This window comes from Ranitomeya imitator, chromosome 7 (genome assembly GCF_032444005.1).
Source record: "Ranitomeya imitator isolate aRanImi1 chromosome 7, aRanImi1.pri, whole genome shotgun sequence".
Taxonomy (NCBI): domain Eukaryota; kingdom Metazoa; phylum Chordata; class Amphibia; order Anura; family Dendrobatidae; genus Ranitomeya; species Ranitomeya imitator.
The window spans coordinates 40,723,148-40,746,428 of NC_091288.1; the positions used below are offsets into that span (position 1 = coordinate 40,723,148).

Genomic DNA, 23,281 nt, shown 5'->3' on the forward strand with positions numbered 1-23,281 from the left:
GGAGCATCATGTGTGGCCATTATACAGTATGGAGCATCATGTGGGGCTATACAGTAGGGAGCATAATGTGGCCATTATACAGTATGGAGCATAATGTGGACATTATACAGTATGGAGCATCATGTGTGGCCATTATACAGTATGGAGCATCATGTGTGGCCATTATACAGTATGGAGCATGATGTGGCCATTATACAGTATGGAGCATCATGTGTGGCCATTATACAGTATGGAGCATCATGTGTTGCCATTATACAGTATGGAGCATCATGTGTGGCCATTATACAGTATGGAGCTTCATGTGTGGCCATTATACAGTATGGAGCATCATGTGTGGCCATTATACAGTATGGAGCATCATGTGTGGCCATTATACAGTATGGGGCATCACGTGGGGCCATTATACTGTATGCAGCATCATTTGGGGCCATTATACAGTATGGAGCATCATGTGTGGCCATTATACAGTATGGAGCATCATGTGTGGCCATTATACAGTATGGAGCGTCATGTGTGGCCATTATACAGTATGGAGCGTCATGTGTGGCCATTATACAGTATGGAGCATCATGTGTGGCCATTATACAGTATGGAGCATCATGTGGGGCCATTATACAGTATGGAGCATCATGTGGGGCCATTATACAGTATGGAGCATCATGTGGGGCCATTATACAGTATGGAGCATCATGTGTGGCCATTATACAGTATGGAGCATCATGTGTGGCCATTATACAGTATGGAGCATCATGTGTGGCCATTATACAGTATGGAGCATCATGTGTGGCCATTATACAGTATGGAGCATCATGTGTGGCCATTATATAGTATGGAGCATCATGTGGGGCCATTATACAGTATGGGGCAATTATACTGTATGCAGCATCATTTGGGGCCATTATACAGTATGGAGCATCATGTGTGGCCATTATACAGTATGGAGCATCATGTGTGGCCATTATACAGTATGGGGCATCACGTGGGGCCATTATACTGTATGCAGTATCATTTGGGGCCATTATACAGTATTGAGCATCATGTGTGGCCATTATACAGTATGGAGCATCATGTGTGGCCATTATACAGTATGGAGCGTCATGTGTGGCCATTATACAGTATGCAGCATCATGTGTGGCCATTATACAGTATGGAGCATCATGTGGGGCCATTATACTGTATGGAGCATCATGTGTGGCCATTATACAGTATGGAGCATCATGTGTGGCCATTATACAGTATGCAGCATCATGTGTGGCCGTTATACAGTATGGAGCATCATGTGTGGCCATTATACAGTATGGAGCATCATGTGGGGCCATTATACAGTATGGAGCATCATGTGTGGCCATTATACAGTATGGAGCATCATGTGTGGCCATTATACAGTATGGAGCATCATGTGGGGCCATTATACAGTATGGAGCATCATGTGGGGCCATTATACAGTATGGAGCATCATGTGGGGCCATTATACAGTATGCAGCACTGTGTGGCCATATTTTTTTGTTTATACAGGGTGGAGCGCGGTAATTTGCTGATTTGGGAATGAAATAAAAAAATTATGATCATTAGAAAAATGTATTTTATATTTTAATTATACTGAACAGTAATGGAATTTTTAAATTACATGGTTTTAAATAGTGTATCTGGCAAATGTCGACCTTCGCTATCCACACACTGCTGCATACGTTTTCTGAAGTTTTCATGAACTCTAACAAGCATGTCCACTGGTATTCTGCCAATTTCAGCTTCAATATTGTTCCTTAGGTCTTCCAAGGTGTTGGGACGGTTGATATACACCTTAGACTTCAGGTAACCCCAAAGGAAAAAATCGCATGGGGCTAAATCTGGTGAGCGTGCTGGCCAGTTCACATCTCCCCTCAAAGAGATAAGCCGTCCAGGAAACATTTGCCTCAAACAATTCATGGTAACCCTCGCTGTGTGTGCAGTGGCACCATCCTGTTGGAACCATGTATCCTCTAGTTCCATTGCCTCAAGAGCCGGCTGAAAATAATCCTGTATCATAGACAAGTACCGTTCGGAGTTCACAGTTATGGCACGACCATTATCCTGAAAAAAGTAAGGACCAATGATGCCTACTCGTGATATGGCGCAAATGATTGCTTCCGAGCAGAGCGTTTCGGAGATTGCAGTACTGCTGCTCTAACTCTCTCGATGTTTTGTGGTGTTGTAATCCTTCTCTCAGGTCCCCTTCGTACACATGACACATTCCCTGCTGTTCTGAGTGCATTCACCCAATTTACAATTGATTGCCGTCCAGGAACACGTCCGCGTGGAGGAACAGCGAATTGTAAACGAAAAGCACGCTGCACTGCAATGATCGAGTGGGCATTTGAAAAATACGCTTCAACACAAAATGACCTCTCCTCACGTGTCCACTGCATGATGGCAACTGAAAGGCAGAGGAATACAAATCTCCCATCAGCCACTGTAAGCCACACCCACTCTCCCCTCTCTTCGACCGACAGTGCCGCCACAGCATGCAGTGCAAAAAAGCAAATTACCGCGCTCCACCCTGTAATTATTGTTTACGAAACATTGCGATCAGAAGTGCTAAATGGGTGTGGTTGGGGCGTGACTAGTTGTGAAATGGGTGTAGTCAGAGGTGTGGCTTAAAATTTGTCCCTCTTTCCCTTCCTCAAAAGTTGGGAGGTATGAAGTAACTTCTCTCTCAGTTTTTACTTGAAACGACAGCCCAACCTTTTTAACTATCTTCAAAATATGTTGAATTCAATACGATATATCTACGGCTACCTTTGGCATCTGATTTTTTTTTTTTTTTTTTAAGAAACCTAAATTTTGAGCCGCTACAAAACTCCCACGGTTGTTGGAAGCAGATAAGCTTCACTACGCATGCGCTTGAAAACTTCTATTCCGCATGCGTCAGACGCTATTAGGCTGAGCGCATGCGCTGTACGGAACTCGTCCCCCCCTTTGCTCACGACTGTCTGGTCGCCTTGGTAACCGGAGCTGCTACATTGTGTCCAGTCCGTACAGGCCGGAGCTCAGCATGTTGTCCGTTCTGGACGCCCTGTGGGAGGACCGGGATGTCCGCTTTGATATATCGCCGCAGTAAGTGGAGACCATGACGTGATGTCATCCTGTGGAAAAGCCTTGGTTGTGTAGTACTAGAAGTAGCAGCATGACTTCGGGCAGAGGTCACGTGACTTGCCTGCATTCCAGCCTCAGCCCTGGACTGGCCCCCGGGGCCGCTCTCCTCGGTCTACAGAGCTGTATGGGGCCACATGACTTTCTGCTTAATTTTTATTCCACTTTATCGAAGAAGGAATAACAAGAAGCAAAACAAAACCCGAGGCCGCCATAATTATTTATGTTATTGTTTTGCATACAGTGTGTGGGATAATTATTACACTATTGTATTAGTTCAGAGCGTTATGCACTCGCCGATACCAAATCCGCTACTTAGTTACGTTTTCATAGTGTTCCGCAGAAAGTAGGGTGATATTACATTTAGAATAAATATGTTATTTATTTATAATATAATGCTCTAGTTTTTATTACATATTTTATTAGTCCTCCTAGGGAACTCGATCCTGCGATCGCTTGTATAAGACGCTGCCATATTGTAGCGGTGCATGGTCATGTGATCTGGAGTTGGTAAGGCTGTTTGGTTTTTTTCCGTGTGTTTTTTTTTTTTTTTAATGTTCTGTCCTATGTGAGCCATATTGTAATGGTGTGCGAACATTGCAGACCCGGTGGCTTCAGTAGTAGGGCCCTGGCTGGATGACAGTATCATCAATACCCCATTTCCAAATTCTGTCACCTGGTCAGAAGTTTCCAACTTCTCCTGTTTTATTCCGGCTGCTCCCCTGAGTATTCTAGATTTCTTTTGTTCAGGGGAGCAGCAGCAATAAAATAATAGAAAAACTCAGCCAGTTTTGACCAGGTGACCAGCCCTTTTTGGGTATGAGCAAACAACTTCTTTTTATCCCTCCTTCACACGTCCTGGTGATTCCTGTACTGGAAAAACCAGGACTGGTGAGATCCGTGTACATATGTGACATCAGTGCGCCGTCCATGTGTTACATCCGTGTGTTACATCCGTGTGTTACATCCGTGTGTTACATCCGTGTGTTACATCCGTGTGTTACATCCGTGTGTTACATCCGTGTGTTACATCCGTGTGACACGTACCAGCAGCTGGGAACAGCAGTACAGTTCGCGCTGTTTCCAAGCACCGGCTGGCTTCTGAAGGCAGCTCTCATGATTGTCTTCTGCTCGCGCTGAGATCAGCACGACCAGGAGATAATGATGGGAGTTGTATTCATCAGCAGCTGTGTCCCTCTCATTAAATACAAAAATGGCATGTGCTGCCACGCAATTTTCATAACCAGCAGAGGGAAAGCCCACAGCTGGGGGCTGATGTTAATAACCTGGGACAAGGGACAATACCCCATAAGGTTCCAAGCTATTAATAACTGTTCACAGCTGTTTGATTAGCCTTTCCTAATGAATTTACGTGGGACCCCAGAAAAAAAAAATGATGTAGGGTCCCCCCAGAAATTAAAACCAGCAAAGGCTATACAGACAACTGTGGGGTGATATTAGTGGTCTGGGAAGGAGTCAGAGATCTTGCCTCCCCCGTACTCCCACGCTCCCAACATCAACCCTCAGCCACCTCAGAAATGGCGCATCCATAAGAGGGGCCAAATCTGGCTCTTAGGCTACTTTCACACATCAGGCTTTTTGTTTCAGGCTAAATCCGGTTAATTTTTAAAAAAACGGATCCGACGTAAATTACGAAAAACTGACGCGCCGGATCCGTTTTTTAGCTGGACCTGGTCTTCTTTAATGCGCATGTTTTTTTTTTTTACTTCCTGGTGAGAGAGAGAGAAACGGATCCGGAAAAAAACGGATGAAACGTCTGGCCGTCAGGCACAATCCGGCACTAGTACAGGGTGGAGCGCGGTAATTTGCTTTTTTGCACTGCATGCTGTGGCGGCACTGTCGGTCGAAGAGAGGGGAGAGTGGGTGTGGCTTACAGTGGCTGATGGGAGATTTGTATTCCTCTGCCTTTCAGTTGCCATCATGCAGTGGACACGTGAGGAGAGGTCATTTTGTGTTGAAGCGTATTTTTCAAATGCCCACTCGATCATTGCAGTGCAGCGTGCTTTTCGTTTACAATTCGCTGTTCCTCCACGCGGACGTGTTCCTGGACGGCAATCAATTGTAAATTGGGTGAATGCATTCAGAACAGCAGGGAATGTGTCATGTGTACGAAGGGGACCTGAGAGAAGGATTACAACACCACAAAACATCGAGAGAGTTAGAGCAGCAGTACTGCAATCTCCGAAACGCTCTGCTCGGAAGCAATCATTTGCTCTTGGCATTTCAAGACGTTCTCTCCACCGGATTCTTCATGATGAACTGAATTTTCACCCGTATAAAATGTGCGTGGTCCAACATTTGTCAGCATGGGACTATTTGACACGGCGGACCTCTTGTGAAGACATGTTAGCAACGATACCCCGTGACGCAATTGTGTTTTTTTTCTGATGAGGCACATTTTCACCTCAGTGGGTGTGTAAACAAACAAAATATGCGTTACTGGAGTGAAACAAACCCCAGAGAAGTTCACGAGAGACCTCTGCATTCGGACCGCGTCACTGTGTGGTGCGCCATATCACGAGTAGGCATCATTGGTCCTTACTTTTTTCAGGATAATGGTCGTGCCATAGCTGTGAACTCCGAACGGTACTTGTCTATGATACAGGATTATTTTCAGCCGGCTCTTGAGGCAATGGAACTAGAGGATACATGGTTCCAACAGGATGGTGCCACTGCACACACAGCGAGGGTTACCATGAATTGTTTGAGGCAAATGTTTCCTGGACGGCTTATCTCTTTGAGGGGAGATGTGAACTGGCCAGCACGCTCACCAGATTTAGCCCCATGCGATTTTTTTCCTTTGGGGTTACCTGAAGTCTAAGGTGTATATCAACCGTCCCAACACCTTGGAAGACCTAAGGAACAATATTGAAGCTGAAATTGGCAGAATACCAGTGGACATGCTTGTTAAAGTTCATGAAAACTTCAGAAAACGTATGCAGCAGTGTGTGGATAGCGAAGGTCGACATTTGCCAGATACACTATTTAAAACCATGTAATTTAAAAATTCCATTACTGTTCAGTATAATTAAAATATAAAATAAATTTTTCTAATGATCATAATTTTTTTATTTCATTCCCAAATCAGCAAATTACCGCGCTCCACCCTGTACAACGCTATTGGAAAAAAACGGATCCGGCGTAAAAAAAACGGATCCGTTTTTTTTTTTCAAAAATTGCCAGATTGTGCCTAAAACAAAAAGCCTGATGTGTGAAAGTAGCCTTAGCCTCGCCCTTCCCACTTGCCCTGGTGAGGTGGCAAGTGGGGTAATAGGGTTGGGGATGATGTCAGCTTTGTATTGTCAGGTGACTTCAAGCCCAGGGGTTAGTGATGGAGAAGTGTCTATAAGACGCCCCCATTGTCGTGTTGTAAAAAAAAGACAGACATAATATAGTCTCTTTATTTGCAATGAAAATCAACACCTTGTTTTAGACATTTATTTAAAAATAAAAAGCACAGTTATATTCACCTCACGCCTAATCCACCAATGCCCATGTCCCCTTTAAAAAAATAAATAAATAAAAATAAACAACCATATATCTCACCTGTCCGAAGTGCAGATAAGACATACTTTCCCACACCGTAATTCATCTGTGCGATATGTGGTTTTCAGCCTGGATGGTGCCATGATGCGACCTTCCACGCTGAAAACCATGGGAGAATGAGCAGCGTCATTCTGTCATGTGCTGCTGCCATCCTGCGCCCCCATTCTGACATGTGCTGCTCCATCCTGCGCCCCCATTCTGTCATGTGCTGTTCCCATCCTGCGCCCCCGTTCTGTCATGTGCTGCTCCCATCCTGCGCCCCCATCCTGTCATGTGCTGCTCCCATCCTGCGCCCCGGTTCTGTCATGTGCTGCTCCCATTATGCGCCACCGTTCTGTCATGTTCTGCTCCCATCCTGCGCCCCCCCTTTTTGTCATGTGCTGCTGCCATCCTGCACCCCCGTTCTGTCATGTGTTGCTCCATCCTGCGCCCTCATTCTGTCATGTGCTGTTCCCATCCTGCACACTGCAGTGTGTCTTCAAGAAAATGGCGCCGGAAAGCGTGGACTGCGCAGGCGCCGATTACGGCAGCAGGACCAAGAAAATGGCGGCGGAAAGGAATCAGGTGGCGTAAGTAACAAATTGCTGTGGCATGAAGTGCCACAGCTTCATGCCACAGCAATTTGTTACTTACGCCATTCCTTTCCGCCCATTTTCTTCGTCCTCCTGCTGCCGGAATCGGCGCCTGCGCAGTCCGCGCTTTCCGGCGACATTTTCTTGAAGACACACCAATCGACGCCTGCGCAGTCCGCGCTTTCCGGCGACATTTTCTTGAAGACACACCTGCAGTGTGTCTTCAAGAAAGTGGCGCCGGAAAGCGCGGACTGCGCAGGCACCGATTCCGGCAGCAGTAGGACGAAGAAAATGGGCGGGGCGGAAAGGAATGGCGTAAGTAACAAATTGCTGTGGCATGAAGTGCCACAGCATAATCAGGGCGCAAATATGTGCACGGTGTCCCCCTGCTCCCGGCAGTCCGCGCATTTTTTTTTTCCCTGACACTCTATAATGTAACGCTAGGAGCGTCGCGCCTGCGCAGTCTATAAAGGCTTCGGACAGAGTGACACTCCCAGCGTTATGAAATTAAAAAAAGAAAATGCACCACAACACACGTTTAAAAAATCCGTCATTTTCTTGAAGCGTTTGCTTATAGCAAAAAAAGACACCGCTTAAAAGACATTGTGTGCACATGCCCTTTAAGTGAGGTCATCACAGCTGACAGCGGCAATGCTAGCTTCAACCGCAGCAGTTACATTTGGGTGGCAGCTGTATAGCACAGCCAGCAGCACAAGAGTCAGGCGGCCGTACAACTCGGACGAGGATCACAATGCAATGCTTGGACTGACCGGCGGCTCTCCTGACTCGAGTGTGACAGCTGCATAGAAACACATGCTGTCACATGCTGGGTGAGGAGAGCTGACTGCCAGTCCGAGCTTTGTGTTGCGATCCTCATCTGAGTTATGCGGCCGACTGATTCTGCCTTCATGTATACAACAAGCTTTCCATATACATGGAGGGTGCTCCATGAGAGGCCATATAATCGGGCTATTGCTGCAACGTAAGCGAGAGTGTTTTCATTCACTGACAGCAAATATCTTGAAAGTGGTGAAGAATTAAAGGAGTTTTCCTGTTTTGGAAAACCTATTGCCCGGCTGCATTTCTTTAAAAAAAAACCAAAACAAACATCTCACGCTTTCCTCCACACCCTTCGTGGATCCAGCGCTGAGTCTCCGCTCCTGCTCTCGGTGTCTGTTATTGTCTACAGTGCTGACGTCACGTCAACGGGGCTACGACCAGTCAGTGCGTCTGAGCAGCTCGCGGCGTCAACTTGGGCAGAGCCGCCCAGATCCGTTATTGCCTGTTGATGTGACATCAGTGCTGCTTGCAATAACGCACATCAGGAGTAGCGGTGGAGACTCAGTGCTGGACCCGGGGAGGGCAAGGAAACCACAGCTTATTTAAATCACACTGCAGCCACATACAGCTATGTATAAAGTGTATAAAGACATCCTGGCCGCATCAGGAATGGCGTCTGGGTTGTTAGCATGTACTAGGAGGAGAAAGCGCATCATTTCTGGGCATAGCTGCTATTTTATAATACATTGGAATTTTCAAACCAGCAGCCACTGTCCTTGTAGATAATCTTATTAGGAGTCTAGGAAATAAGAAGCTTCAAATAGCCGGTGAAATCCACTGACGTGGAGATAAGTGCTTGTACACTAATATGATAAACCAGTGCAGTGTCAGACGATAAGTTTATGCCTTTTTCGTTAAACAGTACCTGTCTGGATGGTTTTGGACCAGAAACCACCCCATACCTTATTGCATGAACTGACTGTGTTTCTTATTGGCCCTGTATACAAAATCTGATGCAATCTAGACACCAAAATCAAGTTTTAAAATGATCAAGTCTGTATGCAGATGAACACTGAGGAGGCATATGGGCGGTGACAATATCCAGAAGAGTCACATAGTCCAAGCTCCTGGTCTGATCATCATCCGCCCTATCTCACTACCCGCCTCCTCTCTCTTCTGCTGTTGCCCTGTATCCCCTGAGCATGCGCAGATTGTCTTTAGAAGGGGCGTCCCATAAACATCATTCATCAGCTAGTCTCTGTTCTTGAGGAAATCTGTAATGTAGCCGAAACGTTGCTTCTTGGATTATAATATCACATTGGAAAATGATTTGTAGTGCTGCTTCTCTTCTCTTCCCTTATCCCGTAAATTTTTCTTTATTATGAGACACCCTTTTAAGGAAATACACTGCTCAAAAAAATAAAGAGAGACAGAATCTATCTCCAAGTAAATCAAACTTCTGTGAAATCAAACTGTCCACTTAGGAAGCAACACTGTCTGACAATCAATTTCACATGCTGTTTTGCAAATGGAATAGACAACAGATGGAAATTGTTGGCAATTATCAAGACACCCTCAATAAAGGAGTGGCTCTGCAGGTGGGGACGACAGACCACATCTCAGTACCAATGCTTTCTGGCTGATGTTTTGGTCACTTTTGAATGTTGGTTGTGCTTTCACACTTGTGGTAGCATGAGACACTCTACAACCCACACAAGGGGCTCAGGTAGTGCAGCTCATCCAGGATGGCACATCAATGCGAGCTGTGGCAAAAAGGTTTGCTATGTCTGTCAGTGTAGTGTCCAGAGGCTGGAGGCTCTACCAGGAGACAGGTCAGTACACTAGGAGACGTGGAGGGGGCCATAGGAGGGAAACAACCCAGCAGCAAGACCGCTACCTCAGTCTTTGTGCAAGGAGGAACAGGAGGAGCACTTGCAGAGCCCTGCAAAATGACCTCCAGCAGGCCACAAATGTGCATGTGTCTGCACAAACAGTTAGAACCCGACTCCATGAGAATGGTCTGAGGGTCCAACATCCACAGATGGGGGTTGTGCTCACAGCCCAACACTGTGCAGGACGCTTGACATTTGCCACAGAACACCAAGATTGGCAAATTCGCCACTGGCACCCTGTGCTCTTCATAGATGAAAGCAGGTTCACACTGAGCACATTTGACAGACGTGACAGAGTGGAGACGCCTTGGAGAGCGATCTGCTGCCTGCAACATCCTTCAGCATGACCTGTTTGGCAGTGAGTCAGTAATGGTGTGGGGCGGCATTTCTTTGGAGGGCCGCACAGGCCTCCATGTGCTCGCCAGAGGTAGCCTGACTGCCATTAGATAACGAGATGAGATCCTCAATTCCCTTGTGAGACCATATGCTGGTGCGGCCCTGGGTTCCTCCTAATACAGGAAAATGCCAGACCTCATGTGGCTGGAGTGTGTCAGCAGTTCCTTCAAGATGAAGGCATTGAAGCTCTGGACTGGCCCGCCCGTTCACCAGACCTGAATCTGATTGAGCCCATCTGGTTCATTATGTCTCTCTCCATCCACCAATGTCACATTGCACCACAGAATGTCCAGGAGTTGGCGGATGCTTTAGTCCAGGCAAGGGAGGCGATCTCTCAGGAGACTATCCGTCACCTCATCAGGAGCATGCCCAGGCATTGTACAGTAGGGAGGTCATACAGGCATGTGGTGGCCACACATGGAGGCCACACACAATACTGAGCATCTTTTCCATGTCATGAGGCATTTCCACTGAAGTTGGATCAGCCTGTAATTTGATTTTCCACTTTGATTTTGAGTATCATTCCAAATCCAGACCTCCATGGGATATTCATTTTGATTTACATTGATAATTGTTATGTTTCATTGTTCTGAACACATTCCACTATGCAATGAATAAAAATTTGCAACTGGAATATTTTATTCAGAGATGTCTAGGATGTGGTATTTTAGCGTTCCCTTTATTTTTTTTGAGCAGTGTACATACGTGATAAGTCCATAATGTCACTAGATGTTGGTAGTTAATGGTGGACATCAGAAGTTGGGCAGGCTCCACAGAACATAATCAAAGAACACCTTGTGCACCTAGAACATGGGATTTAAGGGGTAATGTTTCTCTATATGGAGAGTGGCATGTCAGAGTGAGGAGACTTATAGGCCATGCATGCTCCTCTGACAAAATAAATCTGAAAATTGTCTCTTCACAGAAGAGGACTAGAACTCTAGCCCCACCTCTTAAAAGTAGTGATCCTAAAAATCAATATAAAAAATTTAATGAGCCTTGCCATATAACTTAGGATAAAAGCCTTACCAGAATTTTAATTTGCAGACAAGGTGTTTCGATGTGTTGCCCGTCATCAGTGCAAAGTATGAGATCTAATTTGGCTGGGTGAGAAGTAAGTAAGTAAGACTGGGATCTACGGGGTTAAGGTTTCTTCTTGTGGAGCATGACAATCCAGACCTGTTAGGCCATGTTCACACAGTGCGTTTTTTACTGCGGAACCGCAGCGGTATTGCCGCTGCGGTTCCGCAGCAGTTTTCCATGCAGGGTACATAACAATGTAACCCTATGGAAAACAGTCACTGCTGTGCACATGGTCCGTAATTTCGTTTAAAAAGCCGCGCAGAATAGCTGCGGCAAAAAAGAAGGAGCATGTCACTTCTTTTTCCTGAACCGCAGCGGTTCTGCACCCATAGACCTCCATTGTGAGGTCAAAATCGCAGTAAAACCCGCAGATCAAAAATATATCTGCGGGTTTTACTGCGATTTGATGTGCAGAACCGCTGCAGCAGGAAGTGCGGGGGAGCGGGCGGAAGTGCGTGGGCGGAGTGTGGCTGCCCCCCCGTGCTCCGATCCCGCCCCCCCGTGCTCCGATGCCCCCCCCCGTGCTCCGATGCCCCCCCCCAGTGCTCCGATGCCCCCCCGTGCCCTAATCTCCCCCCCTTATACTTACCCGGCGTCCCGGTGTCCGTCCGGCCGTCTTCTCCCTGGGCGCCGCCATCTTGCAAAATGGCGGGCGCATGCGCAGTGCGCCCGCCGAATCTGCCGGCCGGCAGATTCGCTCCAAAGTGCATTTTGATCACTGAGATATAACCTATCTCAGTGATCAAAATAAAAAAATAGTAAATGACACCCCCCCCACTTTGTCACCCCCATTGGTAGGGACAATAAAAAAATTAAGAATTTTTTTTTTTTTTTTTCACTAAGGTTAGAATAGGGTTAGGGGTAGGGTTATGGTTAGGGGTAGGGTTAGGGGTAGGGTTAGGGTTAGGGTTAGGGGTAGGGTTAGGGGTAGGGTTAGGGGTAGGGTTAGGGTTAGGGGTAGGGTTAGGGTTAGGGGTAGGGTTAGGGTATTTTCAGCCATTTTAGCCCTAAAAAGCTTCCTAGGAAACACACAGTCTTTGCATAGAAAACTGCATAAAAAAAGGATCAAAAAACACATCAAAAAACGCATCAAAAAAAGGACAAAAAAAGGACCTGTGTTTTCTGCCAAGAGCTGCAGTTTTTTAAAAAAAACTGTCCTGAAAAAAAAAGGATGGAAATCCTGAACGTGTGAACATACCCTTAAAGTCCGCGTGAGGAGACTTAAAGGGGTTTTCCCACGAACAAATTAATCAATAGATCTTGGAATAATAATAATTTCCACAATTGGATGTGTATAAATAAAATGTTCCTGTGCTGAGATAATCTTATAAATGTGCCCCTGCTGTGTACTGTGTAATGGCCGTGTCTGATGGTGCAGGAACACGGTCTCATCACACCGCATCTCCTGGGCACTAAACAATTTGCCCTGTATGAGAAGTCAGTTTCATATAGGAATATATCCTATATAGCATGATTATCATATCCTGATCACTTTTATTTCCTTTATCTGTGTATAGTAATCATTGGGCTCTGTATTTCAGACAGATGAAGATGAGACCAGGAGAAGCGCTGATAGACTGCTTAGACTCTATTGAAGACACCAAGGGGAACAATGGAGACAGAGGTACCTTTTTTTCATAATTACCGTAATATGTAAGACATTTTTTTTTCCTTTTCTTATTGGTGTATTGGAACATCGTTCTCCTTCATAATGGTTGTATTATTAATTTACTGACTCTGATAACTATGTGTTGCTTTTTTTTTTGCAGGGAGGCTTCTGGTGTCCAATCTGAGAATCATTTGGCATTCAATAGCCCTGCCCAGAGTTAACCTCGGTACGTATTCTTACTGTCAATGCATTTGGACAGTTCATACAAAAACTGCATTTAAGGCTACTTTCACACTAGTGTCGGAATCTCCCCGTCGCAATGCGTCGGGCAGAGATTCCGACGCTAGCGTTTAACGCATTGCACAACGTAGGCAGCGGATGCATTTCTCCGGCGCATCTGCTGCCCCACAGTAAGGTGCGGGGAGGTAGGGGCGGAGTTCCGGCCGCGCATGCGCGGTCAGTAAAAGCGGTCCGTCAGGAGCAAAAAACGTTACATGTAGCGTTTTTTGCTCCCGACGGTCCGCAGAAGCACGACGCATCCGTCGCACGACGGATGTGACGTGTGGCAATCCGTCGCAATGCGTCGTCAATACAAGTCTATGGGGAAAAAACGCATCCTGCAAGCACTTTTGCAGGATGCGTTTTTTCTGCAAAACGACGCATTGTGGCGGATTGCAGTTAACGCTAGTGTGAAAGTAGCCTAATCCCTTCCTAACTAGTCGATTTATTTATTTATTTTCGTTTTTGAGCATTTGTTGTTTTTTTTTCTTTTTCTTCAACATAGCCGTTCAGGGGCTTGTGTTTTTTTTTTCTTTGGTTTTTTTTGCTGGACAAATTGTAGTTTTGAATGATACCATTCATTTTATCATTCAGTGTGCTGGAAATGGAATCAAAATTCCAACTGCGGCGAAATTTGTGCAAAAAAAGCAATTCCACAATTGTACGGCGTTCAGTGTCCAGTAAAATGGATCTGGCAATGTCATGACAATGACTTTGGTTTCTATTTTATTAAGTGTCGAAAAAAATTGTAAAAACAAAACATAAATTAATTTGCACTTCCGTTTTCTGAGACCTGTAACGTTTTTATTTTTACGTCAATAGAGCTGTGTGATGTCTCATATTATGAGTGGTGAAACCGTTTTGAGATAAATATTACATTTCTCATTATGACGTTAGTTACCGTAATTTAATATTTTAATACACCAGATTTCTACAGACACAGCAACACCACACATGTTTTTTTTTTTTTTTTTTTTTTACTTTTTTTTAATTTCTTTATTTTTTTTTAATGAAAGTAAAGGGGAGTGATCTGAAAATGTACATTTGTTTTATTTTTCTTTCAAATTTTTCAAGAAATTATTTTTATTGACCTTAATTTTTAGTCCCCTTAGAGGACTTGATCCTAATACTGCAATTCTGTGAAATTGTACTATATGTTGTAATAATAACTATGAATGCCAGCCACAGGCCAGTCTTCATAGGAGCACCTTCATCAGGCCCCCTTGGCAACTGGCATTTGCTTCACAGGGTGGCTGCTTCCAGACCATATACTGTAAGAGATTGACAGCAGCATTTAAGGGGTCTAGAGGAAGAGGGCTAGCACTCAACTAAGGGAGTTGGGCGGTGTTTGTAAGAAGGGACTGATAGTCCCAATAGTCAATGATTCATAAAAAATACTGCACTGCTACACTATTAAGCATAAAGCTTCATCTTGACGAGTGCAGTATTTTTTCTGAAGCATTTAAGGGGTCAACAGCAGCGGCTCCGTTTACTACTGTGTGAGTAGAGCTGTGCTTTTTAACAGCCATCATTAGCTGAGAACAATGCAGGATCAGCTCCTGAGCCTGCATCAAAGACGAAGACCTACTGTACCATGGGAGATACCAGTATATCCAGTGTCAGGAGATGATTAATAAAACAAGAACCCAGAATATTTCAACTGCTATCATTCCACCATAATGGATGAGAAATGTTTATTTCATTTTTTTCCAAATGTATATATTTTTTATTTTTTTTTTTTTTTCCAGCCGTTGGCTACAATTGCATAATAAACATTACCACAAGAACGGCGAACTCAGTAAGTGTGGATAATTTTATATGATTTAGATGCCTGCATTAAGAAATGGAGCATTTCTAAGCTGTTTTCATGCAAGTTTCCGAAATAGGGATGAAAAATGCAATATGGCTGAAATCTATGAACGCGGCATTTTCAACTTCTGTCTCTTCTGATTTTCGTAACAAGTCATGACAGTTGTGGTTTATTAGTTCCGTACTTGATCTATGTATTTGTATATTTATGATATTTGTCCTGTTCATCATTAGAAATTACGAGGTCAGACGGAAGCCCTGTACATACTGACTAAGTGCAACAATACTCGCTTTGAGTTTATATTCACAAATGTGGTACCCGGGAGCCCCAGGCTCTTCACTTCTGTTATTGCTGTACATAGGTAGGTGGATTTTTTGTTTTTTTACATTTTGCTAAATTTATAACATGTGAAATAGTGCAATCCTAAATAAATATATGCAGGTCCAGACCTGGAATGCACAGCAGATTTTGCAGAGAGAATTGGTGGCGTATCTGTCCCGTGTGCACACACCCTAAGGCTATAATTCAGCTCTGATGTTTAGGTGGTTGCTTACTGTATTTTTCGGTATATAGGTCGCACTGGACCATAAGACACACCTAGTTTTTAGAGGGGAGAAATTGGAAAAACAAATTTGAAGCAGTAAATGGGGTAAAATATTTAATAACAGCTGACACTGCTCCTATCGTCCCAACCTGTCAAGCATGATGGGAGGTGTAGTTTTGCAGCAGCTGCAGGGCAACATTGACAGGTGGTCTTGCAGTGCAATTAAAAGAGGCTCATACAAATCGTGATGACAGAACCTGTACCGTGACAACAGAACCTGTCATTACGATTTCTTTGAGCTTCCTTTTTTAAATTCCGTGCTAGTGCCTCCCTTACTGTGGTCTGTGCTTGTACATATTCATGTCCCGGTGGTCTGCAGCAAAATGGCGCCGGTGGCTGCACATGCACAGATTGGGATCTTAGGTCGTGATGAGTCGAGATTTCTATCCATGCATGAGCCACCATTCCTGCAGCGGCGACCTTGCTCCTGCCTCCTTTGACCCCGCTCCATCACCGTCACTCCCCCTCCCAACACAGCAAGCTAGGTATGCTAAATTCGGACCATAAGACACCCCCCCATCTTCCTCTCAAATTTAGGGCAAAAAAATAGTCTGAAAAATACAGTATGTGTCCTACTTAGCATCAGTTGTTCCAGGTTGTCTATGTTTTTTTTTTATCCCTTTTATGATTCCATCGTTCATTTTTAACAATGTTCCTTTTGTATTTTTGTAGAGCTTATGAAACATCTAAAATGTATCGAGATCTCAAGCTAAGAGGGGCACTGATCCAAAATAAACAACTCCGACTCCTACCACGGGAACAAGTTTATGACAAAATCAATGGAGTCTGGAACTTATCCAGTGATCAGGTAATAAGGGTATACGACCAAGTAAATTACGGTACATTCTATTCACAAAAATAAATCCTCGAAAAACAGGAGACACAGCTTTTATGACCAATCCCAGCTCTCGTGATTTGTCATGGCGAGGGGGTTATTGTTTAGCGTGTGGGACGTTTGCAGATATTTTCGTGTAGAGACTATTATTTTGCGGAGGACAATTGTGAATTATACTGGACTGTTACAACGTTCTCAAACATCTTGGACGCTGCGGTTTACATGAGATCAGAGAAGAATTACAGTAGGGTCTCATTGCACGTTGTGGCCAAGTAGCTTTTCTAGTTGCGGTCTTGTGAAATGGTGGTATAACCAAATTGTATTTTCTATGTTTTTGGAAAATAGCAACAAAAACAATTAAGTTTTGTAACAATTTGAGAAAACTGCAACCAGTAATGCACTGCAGCTATAATATGCTGTCGATATGCCATGAACTATTCATGATTCTGGTTGACTTGTTGACTAAATTGTGACCCCTTCCCGACATCCGCTGTACATGTAGGGTTTATGTTAGGTGCAAGTTTACGGGTGACCCGGGCTCAGTACTTAGTCGTCTGGCATCTGCTAGGTGAAATCAGCAATTGGAGCTGAATACGGCTGTCAGTCTCTAATAGCGGTATTTAATGTGCTCAGTCCCAGGGGTGTGCAATTCCAGTGGTTTGTCATATTCCGTTTTTGCCGATGGGCTGCCACGTTTGTACTTCTGTGAAGCTCAACTACAGGGTGGGCTTCATAGGTAACCATCATTTTAGTCGTATGCTGCAATACCGTTTTGTGACGGCTGAATTGCCGTTTTGTGGTTGCCTCACCTCCACAAAAAATGCAACAAAAGTGCTTAATAATTGTATGTAACCCAAAATTATATAAATACAAATGTGAGTTTGACACAAAAAAAATCACATAGGTCTATTGACGGAAACAATAAAAAATTACAGGTGGCACAAAACTAAATTTATTTTTCTCTATCGCCTCTCATTGGGGACACAGGAACCATGGGGGTGTATGCTACTGCCACTACGAGGCTGACACTATGCACAAAAAAAGTTAGCTCCTCCTCTGCAGTGTACTCCACCGACTGGCTTTATGCACTTCAGTTTATCTTAAGGTACCTTCACACATAACGATATTGTTAACGATATCGTTGCTTTTTGTGACGTAGCAACGATATCGTTAATAAAATCGTTATGTGTGACAGCGACCAACGATCAGGCCCCTGCTGGGAGATCGTTGGTCGCTGAAGAAAGTCCAGAACTTTATTTCGTCGCTGGACTCCCTGCTGACATCGCTGGATCGGCGTGTGTGACACCGATCCAGCGATGTCTTCACTGGTAACCAGGGTAAACATCGGGTAACTAAGCGCAGGGCCGCGCTTAGTAACCCGATGTTTACCCTGGTTACCATCCTAAAAGTAAAAAAAAACAAACAGTACATACTTACCTAACGCTGTCTGTCCTCCAGCGCTGTGCTCTGCACTCCTCCTGTACTGGCTGTGAGCGTCGGTCAGCCGGAAAGCAGAGCGGTGACGTCACCGCTCTGCTTTCCGGCCGCTGTGCTCACAGCCAGTACAGGAGGAGTGCAGAGCACAGCGCTGGAGGACAGACAGCGGTAGGTAAGTATGTACTGTTTGTTTTTTTTACTTTTAGGATGGTAACCAGGGTAAACATCGGGTTACTAAGCGCGGCCCTGCGCTTAGTTACCCGATGTTTACCCTGGTTACCGGCATCGTTGGTCGCTGGAGAGCGGTCTGTGTGACAGCTCTCCAGCGACCAAACAGCGACGCTGCAGAGATCCGGATCGTTGTCGGTATCGCTGCAGCGTCGCTTAATGTGAAGGGGCCTTAAGTGTCAGTAGGAGGTGGACACGGGTCTTTCATTAGACCCTTATCTACCTCAAGGTGCGTCGTTTTCTTTCAGGTTTTTCGGAGGGATACAGGGTGAACAGTCACACCTGTAATCCCACAATACGGACTATGAGTACGGCGTGTACTGCCACCCCGTATCCTCATAGATCCCTCAGCAGGACCATGATCCTAGCACACAAGCGTGCTCAGAATTCCGGTCCTAGCTCCGTCCCCCACCCACTCGCCCAGCAGAGCCTGTCGGTTTTGGAGACGAGGACGTCCATTACAGCTCCCTGGACGTCTTATTCCTCTTCAGGTTAGTAACGGCGTGGGATGTTTGAGGTGAGTATTTTCCCAATTCCATCCCAGATCATTCAAGGGGGGCTCAGATGTAGGGGCCCTTTTCAGCGGCGGCCTTTGCGTTAAGAGGTCCCTCTGGAGCTGCGCTGTTCAATTTTTATTTTGCTAAGGGCATCCCAGAATACCTGGTCGTCGCTTGCAGCATGGCCCAGGATTGCTGTATCGTTCGGCGGCCTTTGCAGGCAGCCGCGCTTCTTCCTTCCCCGGCGGCTGCAGCTGCTCTGCTTTCTATTCCGGCGAGGCGGCCTTTACAGGCTGCCGTGCCGCTTCTTACCCCTGCTCCGGCGCCGCAGTTTTCACGGCGGCTGCACTACCTTCTGTTCCAGAGCGACAGCCCTGGCAGGCTGCTGCGCCGCTTCTTACCTGTGGCGCACTGCTCAGGTGCCTTGGTTTTTTTTTCTCCGGCCTCTAATTTAGGTCTCGGCTTCTGCCCGGGCCTATTTCCGGCGCCGCGAATCCACCTACTTCCGCTTTTCATTGGGCGGGCTTTTCTCCAGCCTGACAATCTCTCTCCTGCACTCTCCGCCCACCGGCGCCATCTTGGTGCTCCTGGGCGAACGGTTAACTCCCCACTACACCGCTGCTCCGCCCTTTCCAGAGCGTGCATTCTGGAGTCCTTCTCAGCGGTCACCATCTGCGGTTCACTCCCGGATTGCGGCAGGAGCTCACATTGCCTTCCTGCCTAAAGGTCTACTTCTCTCCGGAGGTCCACCTGCAAGCCGGACAGCTTCCTCCACCTGGAATCCGTTTTCGTCTGTCGTGAGTAGCTCTGCACTGCAGACTGACACTCCCCTCTGCCCCCCTGTCCCCTAACCCTCTGGCATTTTCTTCAGGGACCCTTCAAAATGTCTACCTCTATGGAAGGCTGCTCTCGTCCTCCTACTTCTTCTAATTCTTCTGCCTTAGTCAAATACTTTGCATGTTCGTCTTGTAACTGCAAACTTCCCTCAGGTCAGTCTCCGCTCTGTCAGGCCTGCAGCAACCCGATTGTTCCCACTGCCCAGGATCCCCCGACCGCTCTGCTTGATAGTGATACCTCCATCCCAGGCTGGGCTTCCTCTCTGTCACAATCGGTAGCGGATCTAACACGGGTGTCTCAAACTCTGTTGTCCGTGCTTGATCGATTACCCCTGCAGACCCCCGCAGTAGCCAGCGGGTCGCAGGAGCCTCTGTCAGAGCCCTCCATTATAAGCTGCAAAAGGTCCAGATAGGAACGCCGGTCTGACTCCTCTTCTTGTTCCATCTCACCCCACGGTCCCTCTCTGCGGTTGGCTTCCCCCTGGTCCTCCTCCCCTGAGTCAGGCGAGGTGTTCTCTGATGCGCCTTCGGAGGATATTTCGGAGCTGGATTCTAACCAAATCACTAGCATGAGGGATATGGTTCAGAACCTCATTGGAGTGATAAATCAGACATGTGGCATCAAGGATTCCTCTACGGAACCCGCAGATCAGGCGGTTTCGTTTAGATGGTCTAAACCACCTTCCAAGTTTTTCGCTCCTCACCCTGAATTCGAGGAGATCATGACCAGAGAAAGAGAGAATCCGACCAGACGTTTTCAGAGGGGAAAGCGCCTTGGCGTTTTATATCCTTTTTGTCCAGAACTTACCTCCAATTGGACTGTTTCTCCCTCGGTGGATCCTCCAGTTTCCAGGCTGTCCACCAACACGGTCCTTCCACTGTCCGGCGGAGCATCTCTGAAGGATTCTATCGATAGAGTCATAGAATTCTTTGCGAAGTCAGCTTTTGAAGCGGCTGCAGCTACTCTATGCCCGGCTTTTGCTTCCACTTGGGTTTTCAAAATCCATATCCAAATGGGCCAAACAGCTCCGTCGGGGCATCCTGGACGGGGTTCCACCCGGACAGCTGGCGGAGCTTGCCAACCAGATCTCTCATGCGGGTGAATACCTGGTCTCCGCCTCCCTGCATGCCGCGTCTTGTGCGGTTCAGGCATCCAGCAATTCTGTTGCCATCCGTCAGACCGTTTGGCTCAAGGCCTGGCAGGCGGATTTGTCTTATAAAAAGTCCCTTACCAGCCTGCCTTTTCAAGGTTCACGTCTCTTTGGTTCTTAGCTGGACCAAATCATTAAGGACGCCACCGGGGGCACAAGTTCTCTTCTTCCCCAGTCTAAAACTTGTCGCCCTCCTCCTAGACGGCAATTCCGTTCCTTTCGGCCTTTTCGTAGCTTCGCGGCGTCAAACTCCTTTTCCCAGCAGCAGCAGAGGGGCCACAGGCACGTCAAGAGAAGAGGACGGTATCCTTTAGACCCTCTCCTTCCTGGCGTTCCCGCTACTCCCAGGGTATATCTTCCAGGTCTAGGACTGGAAGATCCACCTCGGCATGACTCACGGCAAGACCCCAGCCCACTTCCCAGGCTGGGCGGCCGTCTCCTCTTCTTCAGGGATGTCTGGATCTCCTCAGTAGAAGACGCATGGGTAAGGGAAGTTGTATCCTCGGGATAAAAAATAGAGTTTGTTTCACGACCCCGGGATCGTTTTTTCGAATCCCGACCTCCAAGAGACCCCGCTCTAGTTCCGGGTTTCTTTGCAGCCATCGCTTCTCTCCTCAAAGCCGGGGTAATCGTTCCCGTCCCAGAAAAAGAACGGTTCGCAGGTTTCTATTTCAATCTTTTTGTAGTACCGAAAAAAGACGGCAAGGTTTGTCCCATTCTGGAGCTCAAATTGCTGAACAAGAGAGTTCGTCTGAGACACTGCAAGATTGAATCCCTTCGTTCAGTAATTGCTTCCATGGAGGCTCAAGAATTTCTGTGTTCCATAGATATTCAGGACGCCTACCTCCATGTCCCGATATTCCCGGGACATCACCGATTCCTGCGCTTTGCGGTGCTCCAGGACCATTTTCAGTTCGTCGCCCTGCCGTTCGGTCTCGCAACCACTCCCAGGGTTTTCACGAAGATCATGGCGGTGCTGATGGCCATCTTGAGGGTCAGGGGGCTGGTACTTTTTCTGTACCTCGACGACATGCTCATCAAGGCTCCGTCATTTTCTCAGGTTCACGAGAGCCTGTTCATCGTCCTTGACACTCTAGCCCGTTTCGGGTGGCTTGTCAACAGGAAGAAATCCTGTCTTGTTCCTTCCAAACGCCTCGTTTTTCTGGGCATGCTCTACGACACTCGTCAGACCAAAGTCTTCCTTCCCGAGGACCAGAGATCCATCCTTCGTCGGGACGTACGCTTGCTCCAGGGTCCTCGGCTTCCCTCCTTCCGATCGGCCATGAAGGTTCTGGGGAGGATGGTAGCAACATTGGAAGCGATTTCCTTCGCCCAATTTCACTCACGACCTCTTCAGCAGGCCATCCTGTCACAGTGGGACAGGTCTGTCTTCTCCCTGGATCGTCCGATCCGACTCTCTCCCCGGGTCAAACGGTCCCTCAACTGGTGGCTGACGTCACCTCTCATCTCCCAGGGCAGGGCCTTACTTCCAATTCATTGGCAGGTGGTGATGACGGATGCCAGCCTGCTCAGCTGGGGCACGGTGTTTCGCCACCTGACTGTTCAGGGTTGTTGGTCGGCGCAGGAGTCTTCTCTGCCGATCAACATTCTCGAGATTCGGGCCATCTTTCTCTCCCTTCGTCACTGGGAAAGGATTCTCAGGGGTCTACCTATCCGAATCCTGACGGACAATGCCACGGCGGTGGCATATGTCAACCATCAGGAGGGGACTCGGAGCTCCTTGGCCTTTGCTGAGGTATCCAAGATCCTCCTCTGGGCAGAGGGAACGGTTCCGGTGATATCCGTGGTGCATATCCCCGGCGTGAACAACTGGGCCACCGACTTCCTCAGCCTCGAGGGTCTCGCGGCAGGGGAATGGTCCTTGCATCAGGAAGTCTTCCATCAGATTTGTCTTCGATGGGGGACTGAGGACGTGGACCTCACGGTGTCCCGAATGAACAGGAAGGTTTCTCGGTTCGTCTCCAGGTCTCGCGACCCTCTCGCAGTGGGCGTCGACGCTCTGGCCATTCCTTGGTCGCAGTTCGTGCTCTCCTATCTGTTCCCACCCCTTCCCTTGCTTCCCAAGTTGTTGAAAAGATCAAGGCGGAGGGGGTGCCGGTCATTCTGATCGCCCTGGATTGGCCCAGGAGACCTTGGTTTGCGGAGATCATCAATCTTCTCGCGGACGCCCCCTGGCGCCTTCCAGACAGACCAGATCTGCTGTCTCAGGGTCCGATCTGCCACCCGAATTCTCGGTCGCTCAGTTTAACGGCATGGCTGTTGAGACCGTAGTTCTAAGAGCGTCCGGCCTTTCGGACTGTGTGATTCACACTATGATCCAGGCTAGGAAGCCTTCATCTTCCAGGATCTATCGTACCTGGAAGGCTTACTTCCGTTGGTTCGAGTCCAACCTTGTTTCACCTATGTCCTTTTCCCTGCCTTCCATTTTGGCCTTCCTTCAATCAGGACTGGATTCGGGCCTTGCTCCTAGTTCCCTAAAGGGCCAGATTTCTGTGTTCTCCATCCTTTTTCAGAAGACGTTATCTTCTCGGCCACAGGTTAAGACCTTCATTCAA

The 23,281-nt window shown here is 46.9% G+C and overlaps 1 protein-coding gene across 1 annotated transcript in view; it reads left to right on the forward strand.

Moving 5' to 3' along the window:
- Positions 1–2,923: 2,923 nt before the first annotated feature.
- Positions 2,924–23,281, forward strand: part of BBS5 (Bardet-Biedl syndrome 5) — a 33,820-nt gene continuing 13,462 nt past the window's right edge. Inside the window, exons 1-6 of the mRNA XM_069733105.1 lie at positions 2,924–3,093; positions 12,961–13,043; positions 13,189–13,254; positions 15,056–15,105; positions 15,351–15,478; positions 16,394–16,529. Coding sequence (XP_069589206.1) covers positions 3,032–3,093; positions 12,961–13,043; positions 13,189–13,254; positions 15,056–15,105; positions 15,351–15,478; positions 16,394–16,529 — 525 coding nt within the window. The 5' untranslated portion in view covers positions 2,924–3,031. The remainder of the gene's footprint in view (positions 3,094–12,960; positions 13,044–13,188; positions 13,255–15,055; positions 15,106–15,350; positions 15,479–16,393; positions 16,530–23,281) is intronic.